This window comes from Haplochromis burtoni, unplaced genomic scaffold (genome assembly GCF_018398535.1).
Source record: "Haplochromis burtoni strain Fernald_Lab_line unplaced genomic scaffold, NCSU_Asbu1 Contig_176, whole genome shotgun sequence".
Lineage (NCBI taxonomy): Eukaryota > Metazoa > Chordata > Actinopteri > Cichliformes > Cichlidae > Haplochromis > Haplochromis burtoni.
The window spans coordinates 598,819-621,503 of NW_024582537.1; the positions used below are offsets into that span (position 1 = coordinate 598,819).

Genomic DNA, 22,685 nt, shown 5'->3' on the forward strand with positions numbered 1-22,685 from the left:
CGAGGCGATCTACGTTTTGTATGTGGTGCATAGGGGGCCACTCAGCTGAAAGCTCTTAAACCCATGGTGGTCAGGTGGGGAGATACTACAATGAGGGTAGAGGAGGTGGATCTGAGAGTACAGCCAGGGACGGTGATGTGTAGAAGATCAGAGAGATGTATAGGTGTGAGATTGTGGAGAGACTTGAAAGCAAGGAGCGGAATCTTAAGATTAATGCGATATTACACAGGAACAGGAGGAGGACAGGAGTAATAAGGAAGGAAGGGATTCTGGTAATGCCACGAGCAAAAGAAGTCTATGAAGAAGTTTGTATGGTAAGGTTAGATGGAGAGGACAGAATTATAATAATCAATACGAGATGCAACCAGAGCATGTACAAGAATAGCACAACTGTTAGCTATAAAGAATGGGCACAGCTAACAAATACTGCGTAGGTGGAAATAATGCAGAAAGAGCTATATTACTGTGTTTCAAAATCTAAGGTGGGTAAGATGACACTTTTGTCACTGTTTATTTAATAAAAACAACTATTTAAAGGCATCTACCTGTTAATCAAACCTGATAATTTTTATTAACAGACCAACTACCAAATAAACTGAGGGGCTGTTTTCAACATCTGTAATAAACTCAAAACCAAGAATTCATTATACTTCTCAAAAATGTGAAGATCTACATATCTGGTGAGGACCATGTGAATGAAAGTGCAAGAAAAAATTTGGTGATCTTTCTTGCACCAGTCTGTTAGTAGCAATGGTGGAAAAAGTGCAAAGTGATACAAATACAAAGAACTGCAGGGAGTGTGTGCATAAGAATTGGGAACAAATCCAGGAAAGACCTGGCACATCTGACCCTTTAGTTGATCCATCTACTGTTCACTGAAGCTTCATCGGAAATGAGAAACGATCTGGGTGGAAGGGTGGCTGTCAAGAAGCCATTCATAAGGAAGGAAAATAGGGAGGAAAAGCTGGGGTATGCCAATGATATATGCATGTGTTTCTAAAGCTCAGCTCCTGGGAGTCCTTCCCTAGGACTGTACTGTTCTTTACAGAGACCTGGAATCTGCTGGATCTATTTGTCCAACTTGGGGTTTACAGCTTCAAACACTCCTATTACCACTGAGATCACTTTGGACTTCACCTTCCACATACGCCAGTTGTTCCGTTTCCTGTACTTCTCTTTATAACCCTCTATTTACTCCTCCTTTCTGTATGCTGGGATTGTTACGTCTTCTGCTCCTTGTCAAGCACCACTGCGTCTTGCTGGTTGGCCGGCAGTTGCTTGTCTATCTGGAATATAACTACAGAAAACTACACAGTTTTGATCTATAACAAGGTATTGCATAATAAATAGATACATAAATATACTGATCAATTTGGCAATAAGAAGAAAGTAATATACTTCATACCTATACGGGAATAGATAAACCATTATAGTGTAAGTACCAGAATAAGAAGCACTAAAAAGTAAATACAAAGATCTCAATTAATTAATTGCCACTCTCTTGTGTAACATTTGCATTAATTATTAACCTGTAATAAGAATAAAAAGAATAATTAGCGGCATTTGTGCGTCACATGGATAGCAAACTAAAATATTAAAATGGTACAAACTTGACAGAGGGTAGGTCAATGGTAAAATGTGAGCTGAATGGTGTGAATTAAAGGGACTGGAGTGCTGGCTGGTGGTGCCGAGTGACAGCCAGGGGGAGAGAGAGGTCCTCCTCCACCGGAGCAGGAAGCTGCTGCTGGGACTGGCGAGAAGACAGAGGAGGTGCGAAATAACGTCGACATCAGCAGGCAGCGGGGTATCCACCATAATGTAGACCCAACAGTGCGCCACATCTTACCCACAGTGTGAGCAGATGTCCCGGGTGCAGTAGTGAAAACAAAAGCAGAGCGGGCCGTATTCGTGCACGGTGAAAATGAAGGAGCTGAAGGGCTGCGCTATGCGCTCCTCACTGGGCTTTCTGTCCCGCAGAGAGCTGACTGGGCAGCCGCTCCTGAAGGAGGAATTCCAGAGACGCAGGCTGGCAGGCTGCACCAGCCTCTACAAGAAGGATATGCTCGGACATTTCGGCTGTGTCAACGCCATTGAGTTCTCCAACAACGGCGGGGAATGGCTGGTGTCTGGTAAGTTGTCAAACCCTCCTCTTCTTCCTCTAGCTTGCACTGTTTTAATTTGTTAGCATGCTAACGCTAGCTAGCCAGGCAGTCAGCTGTAACCGTAGCCGATGCTAAGTTAGCCTAGCTTTTCTTGATGGCTAGTGGGAGTCAAACAGTCAGAGGGGGCAGCAGCAGCAGCTACCTCGGACCGGTCCCATCTTCTGTCAGTGCAGAAGACGACCCATGTGGGCTCTGAAGTGGACATTTTTCCCTCTCATGAGTCAAATCATGGCGACCTCATGGAAGCTGTTAGTGTCCTGAGAGGATTAAAAACAATCATCTGGCCTAGCGTGACAGCCTGTGGCTTGCCATTTTGAGTCTACAGTTTACATTGCACCGTGGGATTCCAGCATGTTAGCATGAGTCCGCCTTATGACACGCATCTGTTTATCTGCCACAATAAAAAGTAAAAGATGCATACAATACAAACTTGGCTAGAGTTAATTAGCATGTAAGGTTCTTGCATGAAATGCAAATCACTGGTGTTTTAGTCTTGCTGGTATGCAGGCGGTGATATAGAGACTTGAAGGGAGTTGGGAGACAAATGTATCTCATTGCAATCCTGTGAATTTGGATAAGGAAAATATTGTAACAGGGAAACAGTGGTTCCAGGACAAGCAAGGTCCAGTCATGTTGTTAACGTCACATTCAGGTTTTCTCTGGCAAAATGTGATTAGTGTTAAGGGTAAATATGTAGTTCATGTCTACTTAGTTTAGTACCCCAAACACTTTCTGTTGCAAGTCTCAATACATTCATACAACACTGCCATGTATGTCTAAGCACTTTGTTTGGTCTGCTAAACAACATATAGAAAATATTTTTATTTTATCTACTATTTTTGCTCAAAGTTCTGTCACTATTCTGTTACTTGTTGCACTGATTTCACGAAGAGTTTCTTTCCTGAAAGCTCATTTATCTGGAACCCGTGATAAAGCGTTGTTTTTTAGAAGTTTGGTCGTAATGCTCCATCTTTACTTGCAGGTGGAGATGACCGTCGGGTGCTTCTGTGGCACATGGAGAAAGCCATCCACGGCCGCTCCAAGCCTGTGAAGCTGAAGGGGGAGCACCTCTCTAACATCTTCTGTCTGGCCTTTGACAGCACCAACAAAAAAGTCTTCTCTGGTGGTAAGAAAAAGACAAGTACTATCTGATCCCTGCTGGACGTAACTACTCTTTTTAACCTTTGAGCTGGAAGTGTTTGTGGGACGTGTACAGCAAACAGAATTTAAAAAGTATTCAGACAGATAAAATGTTTAATAGAGACTTTGATGTGCACTGTGGAAAAGGCTGAGCTTGATTCACTGCACATGAACGATGTTGAGTATAAATAATAGATGGGGGGGAAAAATTAAATTAGCTGCAGGAGTTGCTGATTTCAGTCTGGCTGCTATGCAAAAGAGTCCAGAGACTCTAAAGTTCTGTCAGGCTTTACTGAGCTATTATTTGAGAATAAAATAATTATAGTATCTAACACACCCTTTAAAAGAAAACTACAGTTGTGGTCAGAAGTTTACATCCAGTCATTATGGGCATGAACTTCATGGTAATTTTGATCTTTTAATGGTTTCTTTGAACTGTTCTTTACCTCAGTGAAATGATTGTACAGCATACATCTTACACTTACTTAAATCTTTTAATAAGTGGTGCTGAAGGTTCTACAATCACTGATCAAGATTGATTACAACTAGTAGTTTGTCTTTGCAGCATAAAAAAGGAACTATTTCACAGCACTCACTGGACTGACCAATACTCAGAGCAATGTTAAAGTCCAAGGAACTCTGTGATGATCTAAGAAGGAGAACTGCAGATTTATACATTGGTAAGGTCTCTTCCAGTCATTTCTAAACAACTGAAGACTCTAATCATCAGTTCAAAAACTGAGTTTTACATCGTCATGGGTGGGTGTCGACTAAGAAAGAAGGCCCTACTCCAAAATGGACTTCTTCACGCTTGAGTGAACTTTCCAGCTGCCCACATGCTATTATTCTACAGAATAATAGCTAGTTATTTTTGGATAATTAAAAGTAAGGCTTTGAAACCTGTGTAAAGTACACCAGCTCTAAAGCATGATGGTGGTAGCATTATTCTCTGAGGTTGTTTTGCTCCTACTGGTAGTAAATTGCCAAAGTGGATTGAATAATGAAGGAGGGCCACCTCCAAATCCTTCAACTTCACTTCAGATCAACAGCTAGTTGGTTGAAATCTGTGCACAATTGGTTGTTCCAACAGGATAATGATCCCTAAACATGCATCAAAACTGGTTATGGAGTAAATTAAACATGCTAACATTAAACTTCTGGAATAACCATTCCAAGGTGTCTGTGCCAGGAATCCAACCAGTTAAAATGAACTCTACCAATTCTACCAAGGAGAGTGGTTAAATATCCAGCCAGAATTCTACCAAAAGCTTTTTCATGGCTTCAGAAAGCATGTGGTTGAGGTGCAACTCGAACATTTACCAAATATTTTTTAGCAGTGTTTGTACATATTTGAGTCTGTATGTATACTCTGACCCTGTGTGGACTGGAGAACATTCAAATCACTTTCAAATTTGCTATACAATCCTTCCACCCTGGGAAAAAGAACAGCTCAAAGAAACGACTTAAAGCTCAAAATTACTACGACATTCATGCATGTGACTGTATGTTAACTTCTGACTACAGCTGTAGCTTGAAGTTTAAAATGTATTCTTTTCCTTCACCTTGTAACCTGCTTTATGTATTTGTTGTTGAACAGGAAATGATGAACAGGTGATTCTTCACGATGTGGAGAGGTGGGTAAAATGACCCTTGTTACTGTAGTATCAAAATGTTTTGATGAGCTCTTAGCCATCATGAAAAGGTCAGCGATTTAACCGCGCTAACAAAATGATTAACGCTTGACTTCCTGCAGGAGGGAAACTCTGAACGTGTTCCTGCATATCGATGCTGTGTACAGCTTGTCCGTCAGCCCGGTCAATGACAATGTGTTTGCCAGCTCATCCGATGACGGACGGGTGCTTATTTGGGACACTCGCGAACCGCCTCATGGAGGTAAGAGCAGTTGGATTAGATGATGAATAAGTTTGTATAGATCAGTTCGAAATCCCATGCATTTCGCACATTGGACGTTTCAGACACCGATCTCTTATGTTTGCTGTCATGGTTGTAATTGATAAAGCTGCTAATATCCAGTCACACGGTGTATTTTAAGTGCGTGTGTGTGATGGGTCTTGGTGAGACTTGTTGATATTTTTACAAATGCAGTGGATCATCTTGCATGACGTCTCCATCCTGCTATTTTAGAAGCCTTCCTTGTGACCAAGTTGGCCTGATAATACATTTAGCAACATTGGGCTTCCTTTTCTGCCTGCAGGCTTTTTTTTCACCTGCTGTAGTCTAAAAAAATGTTTTTGCGTTCCTCTCATGATGGATCCAATCATAATTTCCACTGTATGCAGAAAGCCCTGTGCTGCTATTTGAATGATTGAGTGTGATTGTTTGAAATGTAACATTCCTTTATTAAAAACTGCTGTGAATATGAAAATCTTCTCTCCCTGTAGAGCCCTTCTGCTTGGCCAGCTACCCCTCAGCCTTCCACAGTGTAATGTTTAACCCCGTGGAGCCCAGATTGCTCGCCACGGCCAATTCCAAGGAGGGTGTTGGATTGTGGGACATCCGCAAGCCGCGCAGGTCAGACATGCTTCTCTTTTCTTTGTCTTTAAGAGATTAACATTTGTTCTTCTCGAAGAATAAATTGACTCAGCAGTGGAAATTATTATGATGTTGAAGCATAAAAATAAGATGGCGTCTGCTTTTATTTTATCCATTGTAGTAAGAGCCTTTCATGCAGTAAAACTTTTTTTACTGAAATGGAAAAAACCTGAATCTAGCTTTAAAAAAAAAAAAAAAAAAAACTTTGTGGTTTCACATAAAGCAGTCTAAGCCAGAAAATTATTAAGTAACAGATTTACCTGACAATCTCCACCAGATGGCACTGTAACATCACCATTAAACTAACACCTGCTTTTCCTCTTCCAATAGCACAACTGTATGGTGGCCCTGAGAGGCCAAACGGACTCAAACTTAAGAAAACACCAGCAAATTTAAGAAAAAAAAAAAAATGCTGCAAAAATATAAAACAAAAGGTTATAAAAAAAAAAGCGACAAAAACTGAAGTGTTTGTGGAAACACAATGAGTTGATGAATCAGATCTGGAAGTGAAAAGCTACCAGTAAACATAAGTGTCTTAATTCATATAGAATGGATATCAGAGGCTCAAAGAAGCTAATTTTTGCTAAATGGGGCTTAGAAGGCAGTTGATACAAACACATAACATCCTTACAATATATGGTGTAACACTATAGATAAACTTGCCTCAAAATATATAAAGCATATTAAGATCTGCAGCAATAACATGCAACAAACAGCTATACTATTAATCCATATCCAGGGATATTCATATAACTGAAGAAAAAGAAATAGTGACATTTATTTTTAGGTATGGGTCCAAACTACACTGTGGTCATTAAGGATGTTGTTGTTTTAACTTGTTTTAATGCTTTGTATCTTATTCTGTTTAATATGAACAAGCACCGAAAAGTGAAGTCAGTGATCACTGTCGGTCTCACTGGGTTTTTATTACCGCTGTTCATTTGCAGCACGTTTTAAAGCTCAGTTTTTAAAACCTTAGGATGTAGCTACAGCACAGGGCTCATTGCTCGCCAGACACCAGATAAAAGAATGACTCTGAGGATAACAAAGATTTGAAAGGAACAGGAGTTTTATATAGCGAGTAATGCTAGCATTCACAACCTGTCTGCATTTTTCAGCACCTTCTGTTTGTGGATTAACTGGCATTAATTATCCATAAAATTGTGCTTTTACAGCATTTTTCTATTTGCTGGTGTTTTTTTGTTTGTTTGTTTTCAAGTTGCAGTTCGTTTGGCCTCTCAGGGCCACCGTAGGACTCTCCTCCCACTGCAAAACAAAAACAAATGTTTGCACCAATAAAAATGTGTCTGTGAAAACACTGAACTGAATGGCGCTGAGTGTGAGTTTAGACATACTTGGGATTTTAGCGCAGAGATGATGGCCAGTAAAAGTAAACACTGAGTCATTTCTCCCCCACCGGTGTTGGCTCTGCTTCTCTGCAGCGAGGGGGATGTTTAGAGACGCTCCTTAGAAATGTCCTCAGTTCACTATCAAGTTTAAAAATAGCTTCCAGCTAAAAGGTGTTTCATGAAATATTTAATTTACTTAGCCAGAGTAATTTAACAGTCTCCCCTTGGCTAAAGGGCAGACATGCTTTCTAATGATGTCATTTTCATCGAGATTATGATGTACAGTAATGTGCAAAAGTCCTGAGCCACCCTCATTCTTTTTATTTTGCAGCTAGACTTTCTTATAATTTCTAAAGTGGTTTTTAGCTGTAGATCTCCAGACTTTCTGAAGTTTTTCAAAGTTTTTCTTTTTGTCTGCTTTTTCACTCATTTTCAGTCCAGTCATTGTATGTGACCATTTTCAGAATAATGTTTTCACCCATCTAAAAAAGCACCTAACTCCAGGGATGAATCTTTTTTGTGTACACAGACAACTTAGCAATGAGCCAATTTTCAATTGTATCTTTAACTAGCAGCCTGTCATAAAAACACAGCAGTTGCTCCCATTTGCCAAAGATAACAAAGTTTGAGAGACATAAAAAAGTATTTTTGCACCAACTAGGTGATTTCCAAAGAGCTACTAGCTGAAAACTTTCAATTTGTCTTCATTGTGTCCATTATGTCCAGTGGTAGCCCTTAAGAAAAAAAAAACACAGCAGATGAATAACATATGGATGTTATGTCCTTAACAAAAAGGAAACTTTTCAGGAATGACTCCAGACCTGAGACATGTATCTGACCCTTCAGTTGATTGATCTTTTTGCTTAAAGCCCCAGTAGACATGGAGTGAGTGAAAGGATGGATGGCAAGAAGCCGTTCTTAATGAAGGGAAATGAGGACAAAAGGCTAAGATCTGCTAAATTACACAAGAACTGGATTGAAAATCAGTGGCAACAGTTCTTATGGAGTGAGGGATCCAAGTTTAACTTCTTCTTTTATACAAAAACACACTGTGGAACATTATCAGTCAGTGGCCTTTCCAGAGACTGAACCTCAACATTATTGAAGTTTTGGATCATCTAAAGGCATCCAAACATCCACAGACTAGCTTTGAGAGCTTTTCCCGAAGGCTATAAAGAATTACAAGAAAGCTTGACTATGAGAGTTCAGGGTGTGTTGAATAAAGGTGTTTATCCCAAATATGGACTTTCAAGCTCATTAGAATTGTACAAATGCAGTTTTTGATTTATATACTGTATTTTCATGTATATTTGCAAATGTTTGGGTAAGTCACTGCACCCATTTCCCATTTTCTTAGCAAAGTATAAAGAATTTACTCAAGTCTTGCACAGAATTGTATCTTTCTCTCGCTGTTTTCTCGTGGGGAGTTCTTTCAAAGGTGCCAAAGTATGTGGAAAAGTATGAAGATCAGTACTTAGAAATTGTGTAATGCTGTTTTAGTAAACTTTCACAGCATGTTAAAGTTAAACCACAAGAAAAAGGCGTGCTATTCATCTGTCTGAATAATGACTCATCAGCACTGTTGTTTCTCTTAAATAAATACTTAAATATTTTGGCTCTCATTATTGGAACTACAAGATATTTATTTTGGGATTACTTATGTAGTGAAAATCACCTTGTTTTATCCTCATCTGGTTGTTTAAAAAAAGCGGTTACCTACATATTATTGCTGTCTTCTGTGATTGTAGTACTGTGAACAATGAGATGGGTATTATCATTTCTCTCCTCTCGCCCTCTCAGCTCGCTGCTCCGTTATGGAGGCAGTATGTCCCTGCAGAGCGCCATGAGTGTTCGCTTCAACAGCACTGGCACCCAGCTGCTGGCTCTGCGGCGCCGCCTGCCGCCGGTCCTCTACGAGCTGCACTCCCGGCTTCCCAGCTTCCAGTTCGATAACCAGGGCTACTTCAACTCCTGCACCATGAAGAGCTGCTGCTTCGCCGGGGACAAGGATCAGGTCGGTAAACAGATCATATGTGTTTACCGACCCGTGTTTTAAATGATACACGGGACAGCTGATTTTCTCGAGTGGGATTTAGCTCCTAAAACAATAAGCACGTACGAAATATAGAACAGTGATTGTTTTAACTGACTTTGTGGATACCTCAAATGAAATTTAAGGAGGGTATTTGGAGACACAATAAAAATAGAATATATTAGTTCCTTCTGTGAAACTGGGACTTTTGAGTGCTGGAGGAGCACCAGAAGCCCCTGGCCTCAGTCACTGATCCTCCTGTTGGTCCTCTTCAGACATGACATCAGCCTCTAGTCATGTTTATTACGTTAACATTTGCCTTTGGTGTCAGTTAGACTCAGAAAGGCTTAAAAAAGATCTGAAGGTAGTTCAAAGAGTGCAGAATCGGGTCAGGACAGCATAATAAGGTTTGAATTTCCTCAGCTGCTGATGGAATGGAATTTCTTTAATACCTACACAGCAGTCGCGAACTTTTCTAGACATTAATTGATGAAGGCACATGTGAGGAGGCAAATTTCCAACCCAGCCAAGTCCGATATCTAAGTCTTTGACCTGCTAGCTCCTTAATACAAAGACTGTAAATTCTGATTTGCACAGATGTGAGATCAGTGCAGGTAGTTGTCCAATGAAATCACAGCTTGTAAGTGTATTTCTTGTGTCCTGCTTCAACCCCCCTCCACTCAGAAAACACTGTTGCCTAAATTGTTTGATTTTTGACCAGCGAGAATGCATCTGACAGGAACTGTTTCCTGCTCTGTGTCAAAATGCAAGAAGAAAAACAGACTTTGAACAGTCTTCCTGCCTCTTTCTGATATTTTCCAGAGTTCATTAGTGGACTCATTAATCTAGAATTTGCAGAGTTCCAGATAATATTTTAAGATGATTCATTTTTATTGAACTATTCTCAAAAATTACTGATAAAATCAACCTTTCACTTTATTGGAAAACAATAACATATGCAGTAATAACATGCATTAGGTTCCAACTATGTTTAATTTGTAATCAGGGATGTAACGACTTTCAAATTGTCAGGTGTACATTCACATAATCATGACCTGAGCTGTACTAACCTGTTTGTGCAGCAGCTGTTCTGGGCCTGTTTAATCACAAATCATTTCCCTGTGTTTAATATTTAGCAGGTTTTCATGAAAACTTACTTGCTTTGTTTGACATAAACAAAGCAGAAGGCATCTTGCAAAGGGTTATTATATACACAGTGAGCCATCTGTGTAGCTATTTTTTGCCATAATCAGTTTATCTTTTTTTTTTCCAGGAAAAGCACTGCATCATAATTACATTGATATTTTAAAACTGAGTTTACTGAGCCTCTGAGTATTTTGAGATGCTGTGTGAGTGCAGTTTGAGAATTTCCTAAGCCAAGTAGAATACTCTCAGCTTCTTGTACTAGGTGTACTAATTACACAATGGATGTTGGAGGATAATGAGAAGAAGTGTTATAAGAAACCAAGCAACTGTTAGGATGCGATGGAGGTTTGACCAAATGTAGCAGCTGTAACCGAGTAGCTCTTTTTTTCATGCAGGCTCTGCTTGTAGTAGAGGATTTTCTCAGAATGGTGTGAGAGCAGAAGAGCTGAGTGGTGACTTGCTGCATGAAGCTGATAGAAAGGAAAGAGGGGAGTTAGTTTTGGGCACAACATTCCTTTCCTGATGTGTCCTCTGGGAACGGGAGGCAAAGCACACAGGTGTTGAGCTAAAAATGTGTCCATGCCCAGCAGCTAAACTAATCTCACAGTCTCAGCCTCAGGCATGATTACTTTTCATCCCTGTTGATCATTTTATGTAGGATTTCTCTTAGATGAAGACACAGGACATGGGTTTTCTAAAAGCATGCATATAATGTTGGAAAAGAACTGTGTAAAAACAGTGGACAGTAAAACCCTGTGAAGAAAAATGCACCGGCACAGACCGGCAGAATGTTTACAGAAGGAAATTGAAGACATTCATTTAAAGTAATTTGCTGATGAAACACCACAAAAATATTCCACAGTTTGACAGACTGTAAGGAGCAGATGACGATGCCTTAAAGCGAATGTGAATTATTTTATCAGAGAAGAATTTGCCTCCACTTGTAAAATGGGGCTTGAAAGACATTCCCATTAAATAAAAATCTGCTAAAAAGAAATGCAAAGATGTAGATTTTTTTTATTTTATTTTTTTATTCTTTGAACACTGCTGCTGGTTACCTAAATAGTAGGGGTGCAACGATACACAAAATTCACGGTTCGGTTCGGTTCGATACTTTGGTGTCACGGTTCGATATTTTTTCTGATCAAAAAAAATGTTCATGCCTTTTTAATTTGTCATTTATTAAAATTATAAATATATATTTTAACTCAAAAGTACAGTTTTTAAATTTAATGTTGCTGAAACAAAAGTAATAAAAAAAAATCTGATTGAGGAATCACTCATCTTTGGAAAAGAGAGTTTATTACAGAGAAATGGCTCTTTCCAAAATAAAAGCTATACTATACGCTTCTTCTGGGCTATATTCTCAGCAGCATATTGTAGCGGGTCAGGGCTGTTCGGGGTTCTGTTTGTACAGTTATGTTTTGTTTATGTTGCCATAGTGACGGTGACGCCCTCTCGCTGGACGGTGTGTCCTTCCGGGGTCAGAGGGCGCCCTGTGTGTTGTTGTTGTTGCTGTGCGGTTGCCGCGCTGAGCAGTTAGCTAGCGGCAGTGTTCTTCTGCAGATGTCAATAAACGGCTGTGCTCCCTGGGTAGCTCACGGGAAGCAAGACCAAACGACACCTCCGTCTCCTCCTTGTCTGAGCTCGCCACATTGGTGTCAGAAGTGGGATGATGGTGGCACCCCATGTTCTGACCCGAGTGACTTTTCCGCCAAAAGAAGGCACCTGGACATTTGCAAAGTGAAAGCAAAAAACAAGCGCAAATTCAAACGCGATTTCAATATGTCACATATTGACAGTGGCTCACCGATGCCAATGACATAATTACCCAGCTACATTTCCGAAAGAATGCAAAAGCATTGACATATATTTTTCCTTCCTACAATAGCCCGACGGGCAGGGCAGAGATAGATTTTGGTAGCACCGACTGGAAAAATCGCTAGCCCCGGGACGTCGGGCTAGCGATTTTGCAAGCCCTGTGTTACAGGCATGGCCCTTTAAGGATGAAGCCTGATGGGAAATGTATTCGGGATGTGTGTAGCGGGACTGCCTGGTGTGTGTGTGAAGAGAGAGAGCGGAGAAGGGGAAAAAGTAACGGTTAGCTACAGAAGAGACGAAAAGAAAATAAATAAAAGGAATATAATAACTCCCTCGACAGCCAGAGTTGTGTCGGCGATGCTCGCTGTGAGTAAACTGTTTCAGCCCACTGTACGCGGTGTTCGTGCCTTAGAGAAGAAATAAAGTTCGGTGAAGCAGTTTCCTACGCCTCCTTCGATCTTTTTGCTAGCGGAGTTGACCTGTATAGTAAGCTGTTGCCGGCTACGAGTCAGTTACGGAACCTTCAAGTAACTGCCAGAGGTTTCCTTACTACGGTTCGGGGCCGCGGATCTGGCGCGGTAACACCTGTATCTGATTGAGGAATCACTCATCTTTGGAAAAGAGAGTTTATTACAGAGAAATGGCTCTTTCCAAAATAAAAGCTATACTATACGCTTCTTCTGGGCTATATTCTCAGCAGCATATTGTAGCGGGTCAGGGCTGTTCGGGGTTCTGTTTGTACAGTTATGTTTTGTTTATGTTGCCATAGTGACGGGTGACGCCCTCTCGCTGCGACGGTGTGTCCTTCCGGGGTCAGAGGGCGCCCGTGTGTGTTGTTGTTGTTGTTGCTGTGCGGTTGCCGCGCTGAGCAGTTAGCTAGCGCAGTGTTCTTCTGCAGATGTCAATAAACGGCTGTGCTCCCTGGCTAGCTCACGGGAAGCAAGACCAAACGACACCTCCGTCTCCTCCTTGTCTGAGCTCGCCACAATATTAAACATATCAGGTCCCCATAAGGAGAATCATGTGCTAACGGCTGTCTAAATGACTCGGGTAAAGTTTGTAGCATGCATGCTTGTTGTTTTTGTCTGCTTCCACTTGTCTTTGCACTAGGATGATGTCGGCGTAAATGTGCAGTCATATTCGTTGTGTTCCCACTAGTGCTGTCAGCGTTAATCTCGTTGAAATGACGTTAACGCCACAACACGGCAAATCTCCGTTAACGAGCTACCCCTGCACGTTAACGAGCTAACTGCGCTAACACACTAGTTCCCACCCATGTAATTGAGCATTGCGTGGCACATCCAACATACTGTTTTACTTTAGTCCATGACTCGCTTACCTTCAGGGTCATACGTCACATGAAAACCAAAATAATTCCAAACGCCAGATCTGAATGAGGGTGGGGGAGGTTCAATTTGCCATGTTGCAAGGAGAGCTTAACTTCTGTCTCGCTAGCTTGCCCTGCGCTCTTCCTTCTGACGATGCTGTCTGTGTTGAACGCTCAGTGGATCTGCGCTCGACAGTGCAGCCTAGGCGGAGTAGTCGAACGCAGATTCACTGAGCGCTCAACACAGACAGCATCATCAGAAGGAAAGTTGATAAAATAAATTACAAATTTTGTATTGTTCATACATATGCGTACCGAACCGAAAGCACTGTATCGAACGGTTCAATATCGATACGAGTATCGTTGCACCCCTACTAAATAGGGTAACATCTGCATCTGCAAAATATGCATTCACTGGCTGCTTTATAAGCTGTTTGTTCATGCAAAAATGAACCAAATCTAATGTCTGCAAGTTAATGCATTTAGGCTTGTAACCATGGTCAAGATGACCCGCTGAAGTTTAAACTGAGCATCAAAATGGGGAAGAACGGTTATTTAAGTAACTCTGAACTTGGTGCAGTTGTTGGTGCCAGACTGGTGTGAATACTTCAGAAACTGCTGATGTACTGGGATTTTCCCATACACCCATTTTCAGGATTTATAGAGAACGGTCTGAAAAAGAGGAAATATCCAGTGAGCGTCTGTTCTCTGGATGAAAGCGCATTGTTGATGCCTTAGGTCAGAGGAGAATGGCCAAACTGCTGAAGGCAACAGTAACTCAAATAACCAGTAATTACAACCAAGGTATGCAGAAGAGCATCTCTGAATCAACATCCCATAAAACCTTGAAGCAGACGGCTTACATTAGCAGAAGACCACACTGGTTTTCACTCCTCTCAGCTCAGCACAGGAAACTGAGGATTTAAGTCATACTGATTCAACACAATTGGACAAGAGAAGATTGGAGCAACGTTGCCTGGTCTGAGGCTCAATTTCTGCTGCGTTGTTCACAGGTTAGGGTCAGAATTTGGCATAAACAACATGAAAACATCTTTCCCTCCTGCCTTGGAATCATCGGTTTAGGTTGGTTGTGAGGATGATTAAATGCCACATCCTACCTGAGTATTGTTGTGGATCACAGCCGTTCCTCTATGAAGGCTTTTTCCAGCAGGATAATGTGACTTGTCACATAGCTGAAATCATCTGAAACAGGTTTTTTGAACCTTAGAAAGAGCTTACTCTACACAAATCCCTTTCTTTTTTCTAAAACTCTAAAGTCTGGTTAACATCACCAGGACATGTAATGCAGTGGATATGCTAGCTGTAAATGGGTTTTAACCATAAAGTGATTCTTCATTCTAGTCTTTCCTTCTTCATGCTGTTTTAAGTCATACGTATAAGAACATAGAGCACCCCCACCCCGACTCTGTCAAAGCCTACCTTAAGCGACAGGTTCAAGTGGAACCATCTGTTCCCAAAATCCAACAACAGTCAAGACGGGCAGCAGGAGCTCTGTTGGGGTCAGACTGCCGTGTCGTGTGAAGGCGGCATTTGATCGCACATTATGAGACACGGTGTCGCGATAAGATCGGTTGTTTTTGTGCTACGTATTGCCCAACCACCCAAATTCCCCATGGTTCATTACTCCCAGCATACATACTCATGTCAGCAATTTTCTCTTTATAGCTGAAATGGAAAGTTTAAGTCATACAAACTGGGGCAGATTGCAATCTAAACATCCTTTTGTTTTCCCCTTTCTCCTTCAGTACATCTTGTCTGGGTCAGACGACTTCAACCTCTACATGTGGAAAATCCCAAAGGATCCAGAAGCAGGTGAGTTATTGGATCTAACTGCACCGATGGCATATTTATGTCTTTGCGCTGTTATGTTGAGCAGGATTTATTGCATTTTTGACATTTTGGTGCAACAAAAGAAGTGAAATGATTTGATAATCTATATCCCAGTGTGAGATTGTCTTCTGTCTAGTCAGCACATTAAGCCTGACAACGTTTTGCATTTGGAGACATCATCAGGGCAGACTGTGGTTTACCCTCAGCTCATTTGGTTATAATAGACTTTCCAGGCACGAGTAACTACAGAATAACCTGTAGCTAAGCTTCAATGCAATGTCAAATTAACGTTGAATGTTTCCACCTGCTCACACGAACTAAAAACAATTTAGAAATTACTGCTCGATATATTCTTACAGTGAAAATGCCTCAGATATAATTACTCCAGGAGGAAAATCCCCAGAAATGCAGCAATCCAAGAATGTGGTATTTGTAGCTCTGTAACACCACCTGCCATATTTATGACTTTTCAAGGAGTTACTCACATTTAAAATATGCACACAGAGCCTTTTTGTTTGTCAGGCTAATGGTATATTATAAAGATTAGAACTGCTATATTTCACAGTCTGCATTTTCTGTCTCAGGAGATCAAGAATCAGGCTGAATTGCTGTATAACCGAATGTTTTTCTTCTTTAACGAGTCCCTGTTGTAGTCTTCTATTTCTGTGGCTCTGAACAATGTGTTTTGTGTGCCGGTAACATGTTAACAAAGCTTTTCTTTTAAGGAGGCCCTGGTCGTGTTGTTAACGGAGCTTTCATGGTCCTGAAGGGTCACCGCTCCATAGTCAACCAGGTCCGCTTCAACCCTCACACATACATGATCTGCTCCTCCGGTGTGGAGAAAGTCATCAAGGTAAGTAAAGGAACCTTTATACTGTGATTTGTTTTTCTGACTTTAGTAACTGCATATAAGAAATGTTTGCTGCAGACACTAAAACATTCTGACCAGGCTGTAAATATAAAATAAAACAGGCAGTTTAACAGGGAATCTCTTGGGATTGACTCGCTCTTTGAGTCCACCTCAAATGGACGTTTGAGGAATTGCAGTTTTTGGCGTCAGCTCTTCTTTCGGGCTTCGTGTTGGTGCACAGATGTGTCTCTTCCATTTTCTGCAGCTTCAGGGTGACGAGCGGTTAGAGAAATGATCCTGTTAGTGGACTGTCCCAACATCCGAGTCTCAGCATCATCTGTTGCTTGGACAGCAAACGTGCCCTTAAGTGAGACATTGGTCTCCAATGACACCACTGAGTAACTGATTGAGCTCTAACGTCCCGCTTGTGCAGTGGGGATTGAAAACGGATGGATTTCCCCGATCACTATTGTCGACTGAAGCAGATGATGTTGGGCAGTGTTCATAAAGTGGGTCATGAAAGATGTGAGAGGTTCTACACATACATTATTTCTGAAACCAGAGCTAGACTATATTATGAAATACAACAAGGCTTTCTAAAATCTTTGCAGTTTAAGGCAGCTAAAGGTTGTGTAAGCGTTGAAATAAACACGTATTATTGTTGAACTCTTCACTTGAGCTCAAGCTCGATTAAGCTGCAGTATCAGTTAAATATTGTAGTTAAAATAAAATAAAAACTGCGGCTTCTCATTAAGTTCTCTCAGTCTGCTGAAGCCATTTGTTTTCATCTGTGTATCACATCGAATCTGGTTGTCTGCAGATAGTGAATCATTTGGTACAGCATGATTTTATAATATTAGAATTAGAGCTGCGTTTCTGTATTATCTTATGAGAAAATATGCTGCTCATGTTCTCAGTAAACCAGGCAAGCAGTGAAGTTTGCTTCATGTCTCAAAGTTAATAACACAGCTTTGCATCATCAGTTTGCTTCTCCCCATAGAAGCGGTTGTTTTATCCTCTTTGCTTGTGTGTATAAGTGGTCCACATCCTTGGATGTGTGTTTCTCAAAAAATCCTGAAAGTAGAGGAGGTGGGGTTGTAAACATGCAGTACTCTGCAATAATCTTGAGCTACGCCTTATTTCTTTATAATTTGCTTTGAAAATGGTTGCATCATCTTATTTAAACATGTGCAAACATTCATGGAAACAAACATATCAGGCAAATTAGAAAGTGAAACCTTTTATTCTTCAGCACAGTGTGAACTCTCTTTGGCAGCTTTCTTGTAATTTAAGAATCTTCAGGAATAGTTCTCCAGGCTTCTTGAAAGACATTCAGCGCTCTTCTTTGGATGTAAAATGTTTTACATTATTTTTGACACTACCTCCCAACACCACTGTAACCCCAAACAATACAAATGCACATACAATTATTTCAATTTAAAACAGTTGTCTGTTATGTGCAGACCCAATACTGAGTCATCTCTTGAGCTCTGTGCAATATTTCTGCATGAATGATTCAGAGGTCAGTGTTAAGTAGCTTGACAAAAACAAACAAACAAAAAAAATCCTCTCAAAATAGTTGGGTATCAGAGCTGCAGTGAAAAAGCAGGCATAACCTTGTAAGGCCTTCCAATATCCTGGAAAACTGTTGCTCAGCACCACTTTGAATGATTCAGGAACGTTTGGCTGCTTGGAAGCAAAATATAAAGAAATGAGGAGTGGCTCAAGACTTTTGCACAGTACAGTTATACCTGTGCATGATAATAAGCAGACTGCTAGCATACAACATAGCCTAGCTGAGCTCTAAACTTTTTGTATTAGTTTATATATTATATAAAAATTAAAAATGGCTTCTTCGGTTTAAGAAATTCTGTCATTGATGGTGACAAAAGCCAGCTTCTCTTTTTTTGTTATTTTGGTTACACAAACTTGTACGTCACTGCTCTGAGTGGAAGTCGATACAGGTACAGGTGTTATAACCTGATCCTGGCTCACTCTTCCTACTCCTCACTTTCTCTCTGTCATCTCATATGTTTTTGTGTGTTTTTTAACTGCATCTTTCCCTTTTCCTTCCTTCTACTTCACCCTCCACTCACCCACCTTTACCCTTTTATGTTTCTGCCCATCTTAGGTGTGGAGTCCCTACCAGCAGCCTGACAGTCTGGGAGATCTGGAGGGTCGTGTGGAGGACAAATCCCGCAGCCTCTACACTCACGAGGAGTACATCACCCTGGTTCTCAACAGCGGCAGTGGTCTGTCCCACGATTATGTCAGTCAGTCTATCCAGGAGGACCCCCGCATGATGGCTTTCTTCGACTCATTGGTGCGTCGGGAGATTGAGGGCTGGAGCTCAGACTCTGACACTGACCTAAGTGAGGAGGCCATCATGCAGCTCCACGCCCGGGGACGCCGCTCCACACGAACCACACCAACCGCTCCTACTGCTGCCTCTGCTGCGGGTCACCACAGCAACTCTGATAACTCCTCCTCCTCCTCCTCCCTGGCTGGACCTGATGCTTCAGGAGCGGAAGAGCAAGCCGGAGACGAGGGGGAGGAACGACCCAGGAGACGAAGCAGACATCAGCGCCATCAATCTGGCTTCCTGGTGAATGAGGACTCAGACTCCAGCGAATTTTGGCTCGACCCAATGCCCCGGCCTCGATCCCCAAGCCCCAGGGACAACTCCACAATTTCCAGTCCCACCTCCTCTCCTTCGCTTCCCGCTGGAGCCTCTAGCTCCTCCACATCCACTTCCAGTTCCAGCAGCGACGACGAGGAGCGCCGTAGCGCCGTGAGGCGGCGTAACGTCATGAGGCGCAGACGCATGCATGTTGTCTCCAGAGCTGGGGATCGTCCCGAGTCCGTGCAAGCTCTCTTTTCCGCCATCGACTCTTGCAGTTACCCATCAATCTCCATCGATGACCTGTCTTCCTCCTCGTCAGGCGAGGAACAAAACGCCCTCGAAATCAAGCCCCGAACCGGCGGCGCCACAGAGGAGGAAAAATGTCTGAGCCCTTCGGACTTTGTGTGTCTGAGCCCAGTAATGTCTCCTGAGAGCCAAGAGAATGAGGAAGGGAGTGACAGGACTGAGCTGGAAAGACATCCAGCTGCATCTCCTCAGTCACTGGATGGATGCAGGACTGAAGGGAGGGCTGCTACAGAGCCAGTTTTAGACAGCTCTGATAGCGGAGAAGCGTGTGGCAGCTCACCGGCTGTAGACCGCACCTCCCAGAGCCGATGCACCCTCGGAGTGAACGGGCAGCACCGGACTGTGGCACCAATGGGAGAGTACACGACTGAGGGCCCACATGTTGCCTCAGATCCAGAGGAAGAGACTGGCGTTCCACCTGAAGACAAGTGGCCACAGAGAGAAAAAGTCCCCGCACTGAGTGCTCTAAAGCGGACTCACGTGGGATCAGACGAAGCAGAGTCGGCCTCCTCGCCCTCAGAAAAGAAGCTAAAAACATAGTGATGCTTTCTCGCCCTGGAAAGAAACTGTTAAGAGACTTCATTTGGGAAGTGGGTTTTCTATGCGTTTTTACAACTCAGCTTTTCTCCTCTGTTTTTTTGTCATGTGACACACACTAACTGCTTACGAGCAGAAGGCGCTAGGAAGCTAAAAAAAAAAATAACAGTAATTCGTTTTTTGTTTGAGAACAAATCAGTCAGACGTTGTCGTCATTCTTCAGGTCGAACCACAGATGACATTAGGAGATGTATAACATAAGCTTAATATTGTTGATAACAGTGAAACGTGTTTAAGTGAGACGCATTTATTTTCATGCATCATCAGTGTTTCTTTCTCAAGCTCTGGTTGTTGCACAAAACTCCACCCTGGATTTGGAGCTCTTCCAACCATAACAACAAAACAGTCTTTTGTAGGAAAGAAGCTTGGCGGAATTTTAATTTCTGTGATTTCACACTGAGTGTAAATCTGGTTAGGCTTATTCTCATTTTTAAGTGATTCTCGGCTCAGACTGCTTCAGGGGGGCCTGAAGAATTGACTGCCTCCATAGAAATCCTGAGGAGCACCGTTTGTATAAGCTGTGTATTGAAATGATGCTTTCATTGTCTCAACCAGCTGTTCTTGGTCTCATTATCCAGCCCATGGGTACCATTACAAGCCAGCTCGCTTTTGTTTTCTTGCAATTAAAGAATAATTTGTTCTCTAGTGACAAAGCAACAGCGTCTTCCTAAGGCTGACTCGCCGATGGGTGAAACATTTACTCTTTCTGACACATGTCTGTCTGAGGTAATGGAAAACGAGTCATTTTATTGTAGATATCGGCTACTCTACTGCTGTGAGCTTACGGAGTTGCCATGGCAACGCAGCCTCAACTCTCCCGTGAAAGAAACGTGACCCTGTGCAAACCGTATCAGTCCAAGTAGAATCTTTTATTGACTTAACCAAAAAGCTGCATTTATTTAGGAGAGTGAGTTCAGTCAATTATGATCAGTCTGCTAATACTGCAGATTTACATGTCAACACAAGTGATTAATTTCTGAAAAACATTGGAGTGGGACAGGACCGAAGTCTTGGATTTCACTCTTAAGGAACTAGATTGGGATCAAGGATAAAAAAACAAACAAACTATATTTTCAGTCCACGAATTTCCAGAAATTAGAGGAAAAATGCCAGAAGAAAGTCTTTTTTTTTTTTCTTCTTAATTCACAGAACTACAAAAAAAAAGCCAGAATTTTTCCCACATGAAAGTCTGACTCTGTTTCACGCAAGTCTGAATTTATTAGCCAAATTCTAAATATCTATATATTTTCCTGTTGAAGTCTAATTTAGTCACAGAAGACAGTTTATTATATGACTTTGTTTCACAGACTTGACTTTTTTCTTAGAATTCTGACTTTATTTACGATTTTCTTTTTTCCACAGAAGTCCAACTTTATCACAAAACACTATTCTCAGAATTCTGATTTGTCTTCAAAATAGATTTGCAGCAAGTCTGACTTAAATTCTGGGAGGGATAAAAAAAAAAAAAAGAAAAAAAGCCAGGACTTCCACTGGGGGGGGGGGTAATTGCAAATACTGCAATTAGTGGACAACCCACTCAACCACCTGAGCCAAAACCACCCCTAAAACAACTGCATTAAAGCTGCATTTAACACAGCTAACAACACAAATTCACCTCAAGCTCCATGTTTCTTATTTCACGTCACATGATGTGTTACCCACTTGGCACATGGATACGTTCCGGTATTCTGAATGTTTTAATGGCTTTTCATCTACCTTGACTTAAAAATGTTATCAATTTTAATATAAGCGATATTAGAGAGCCAAGTCAAGTCAAGTTGGCTTTATTGTCACTTCAACCATATACAGTTTAACAGTACACAGTGAGGCGAAACAACGTTCCTCCAGGAACCAAGGTGCTACATGCAACATAAATTTACAACATAATTTAACAGAAAAACTCTAAACTAGCTAACTTAGAGGCCTAGTTAGCTGGCTAGCAGAGACAAGACAGACTGACCTAACATAAATTACAACATAAATTAACAAAAAAACTATCTAAGGAAGACTTTTTTTTTTTGTTATCAGACAGCAGACAACAAAGTGCACGTGCAAATGTGCAAACAAGAGCAGCAAGTGACAGTGTGACAAAAAAGAAACCCACAATGTAACATAATAATAACAATAATAATAAGGTTTTGTGATGATGAGTTGAGGTAGTGGAGGAACAGTAAACATTCCTTAGGGTAGCAGCAAAAATTAGGAAGTGCAGAAGTTAGTGCAGAAAGTCCAGTAATAATATTGTGCAAAAGAGCATTTACAGGTTGGTGTGTACGATGGTTTGGTGGTGTAGGTCAGTGTGTTTGCGCTTGTGTTGATTAGTCAGTCCAGTCTCAATGTTTTGAGGTAGTAGAGTTAAGCTGAGTGATAATGTTTGTGTGTGTATGTGTGTGTGTGTGCGTGTTTATCAGTCAGTCCCTTTTTGCTGAGGAGACGGATGGCTTGTGGAAAAAAGCTGTTGCACAGTCTGGATGTGTGTGCCCGAATGCTTCGGTACCTTTTTCCAGATGGCAGGAGTGTGAAGAGTGTGTGAGAGGGGTGTGTCCAATCAGCCACAATGCTGGTGGCTTTGCGAATGCATCGTGTGGTGTAGATGTCCTCAATAGAGGGGAGAGAGACCCCGATGATCTTCTCTGCTGTTCCCACTATCCGCGTACAACACATTGACCAATCAAAAGCTTCAGAATAGCTTGTTTGTTGCTTACCTTTACACTTTATTGTATGACTGATCATTGACAATTTATTTTACTTTGGCCATGTCTACCTTTGAGTATATTTAAAAGGTTGCTTTCCCAGCTGGTCAACATTTTGACAAACTCTGTGCTAACAGAAAGATTTGGGGAAAAGTAATAAAAGTAGTCATTAAAGGCAGTAGTGTTTCATAAATGGTAAGTTTTACATCAATAGCTTCCATTGGAGCATAATCCC

The 22,685-nt window shown here is 41.5% G+C and overlaps 1 protein-coding gene across 1 annotated transcript; it reads left to right on the plus strand.

Annotated features, from left to right (window-relative positions):
- Positions 1–1,672: 1,672 nt before the first annotated feature.
- Positions 1,673–20,891, plus strand: dcaf5 (ddb1 and cul4 associated factor 5). The gene is made up of 9 exons (XM_005933999.3): positions 1,673–2,129; positions 3,145–3,288; positions 4,900–4,936; positions 5,056–5,195; positions 5,705–5,834; positions 9,005–9,218; positions 15,297–15,363; positions 16,107–16,234; positions 18,363–20,891. Exons 1-9 carry the CDS (start codon positions 1,922–1,924, stop codon positions 19,698–19,700), a joined length of 2,406 nt encoding a protein of 801 aa, XP_005934061.1. The 5' UTR covers positions 1,673–1,921; the 3' UTR covers positions 19,701–20,891.
- The last annotated feature ends 1,794 nt before the right edge of the window (positions 20,892–22,685 follow it).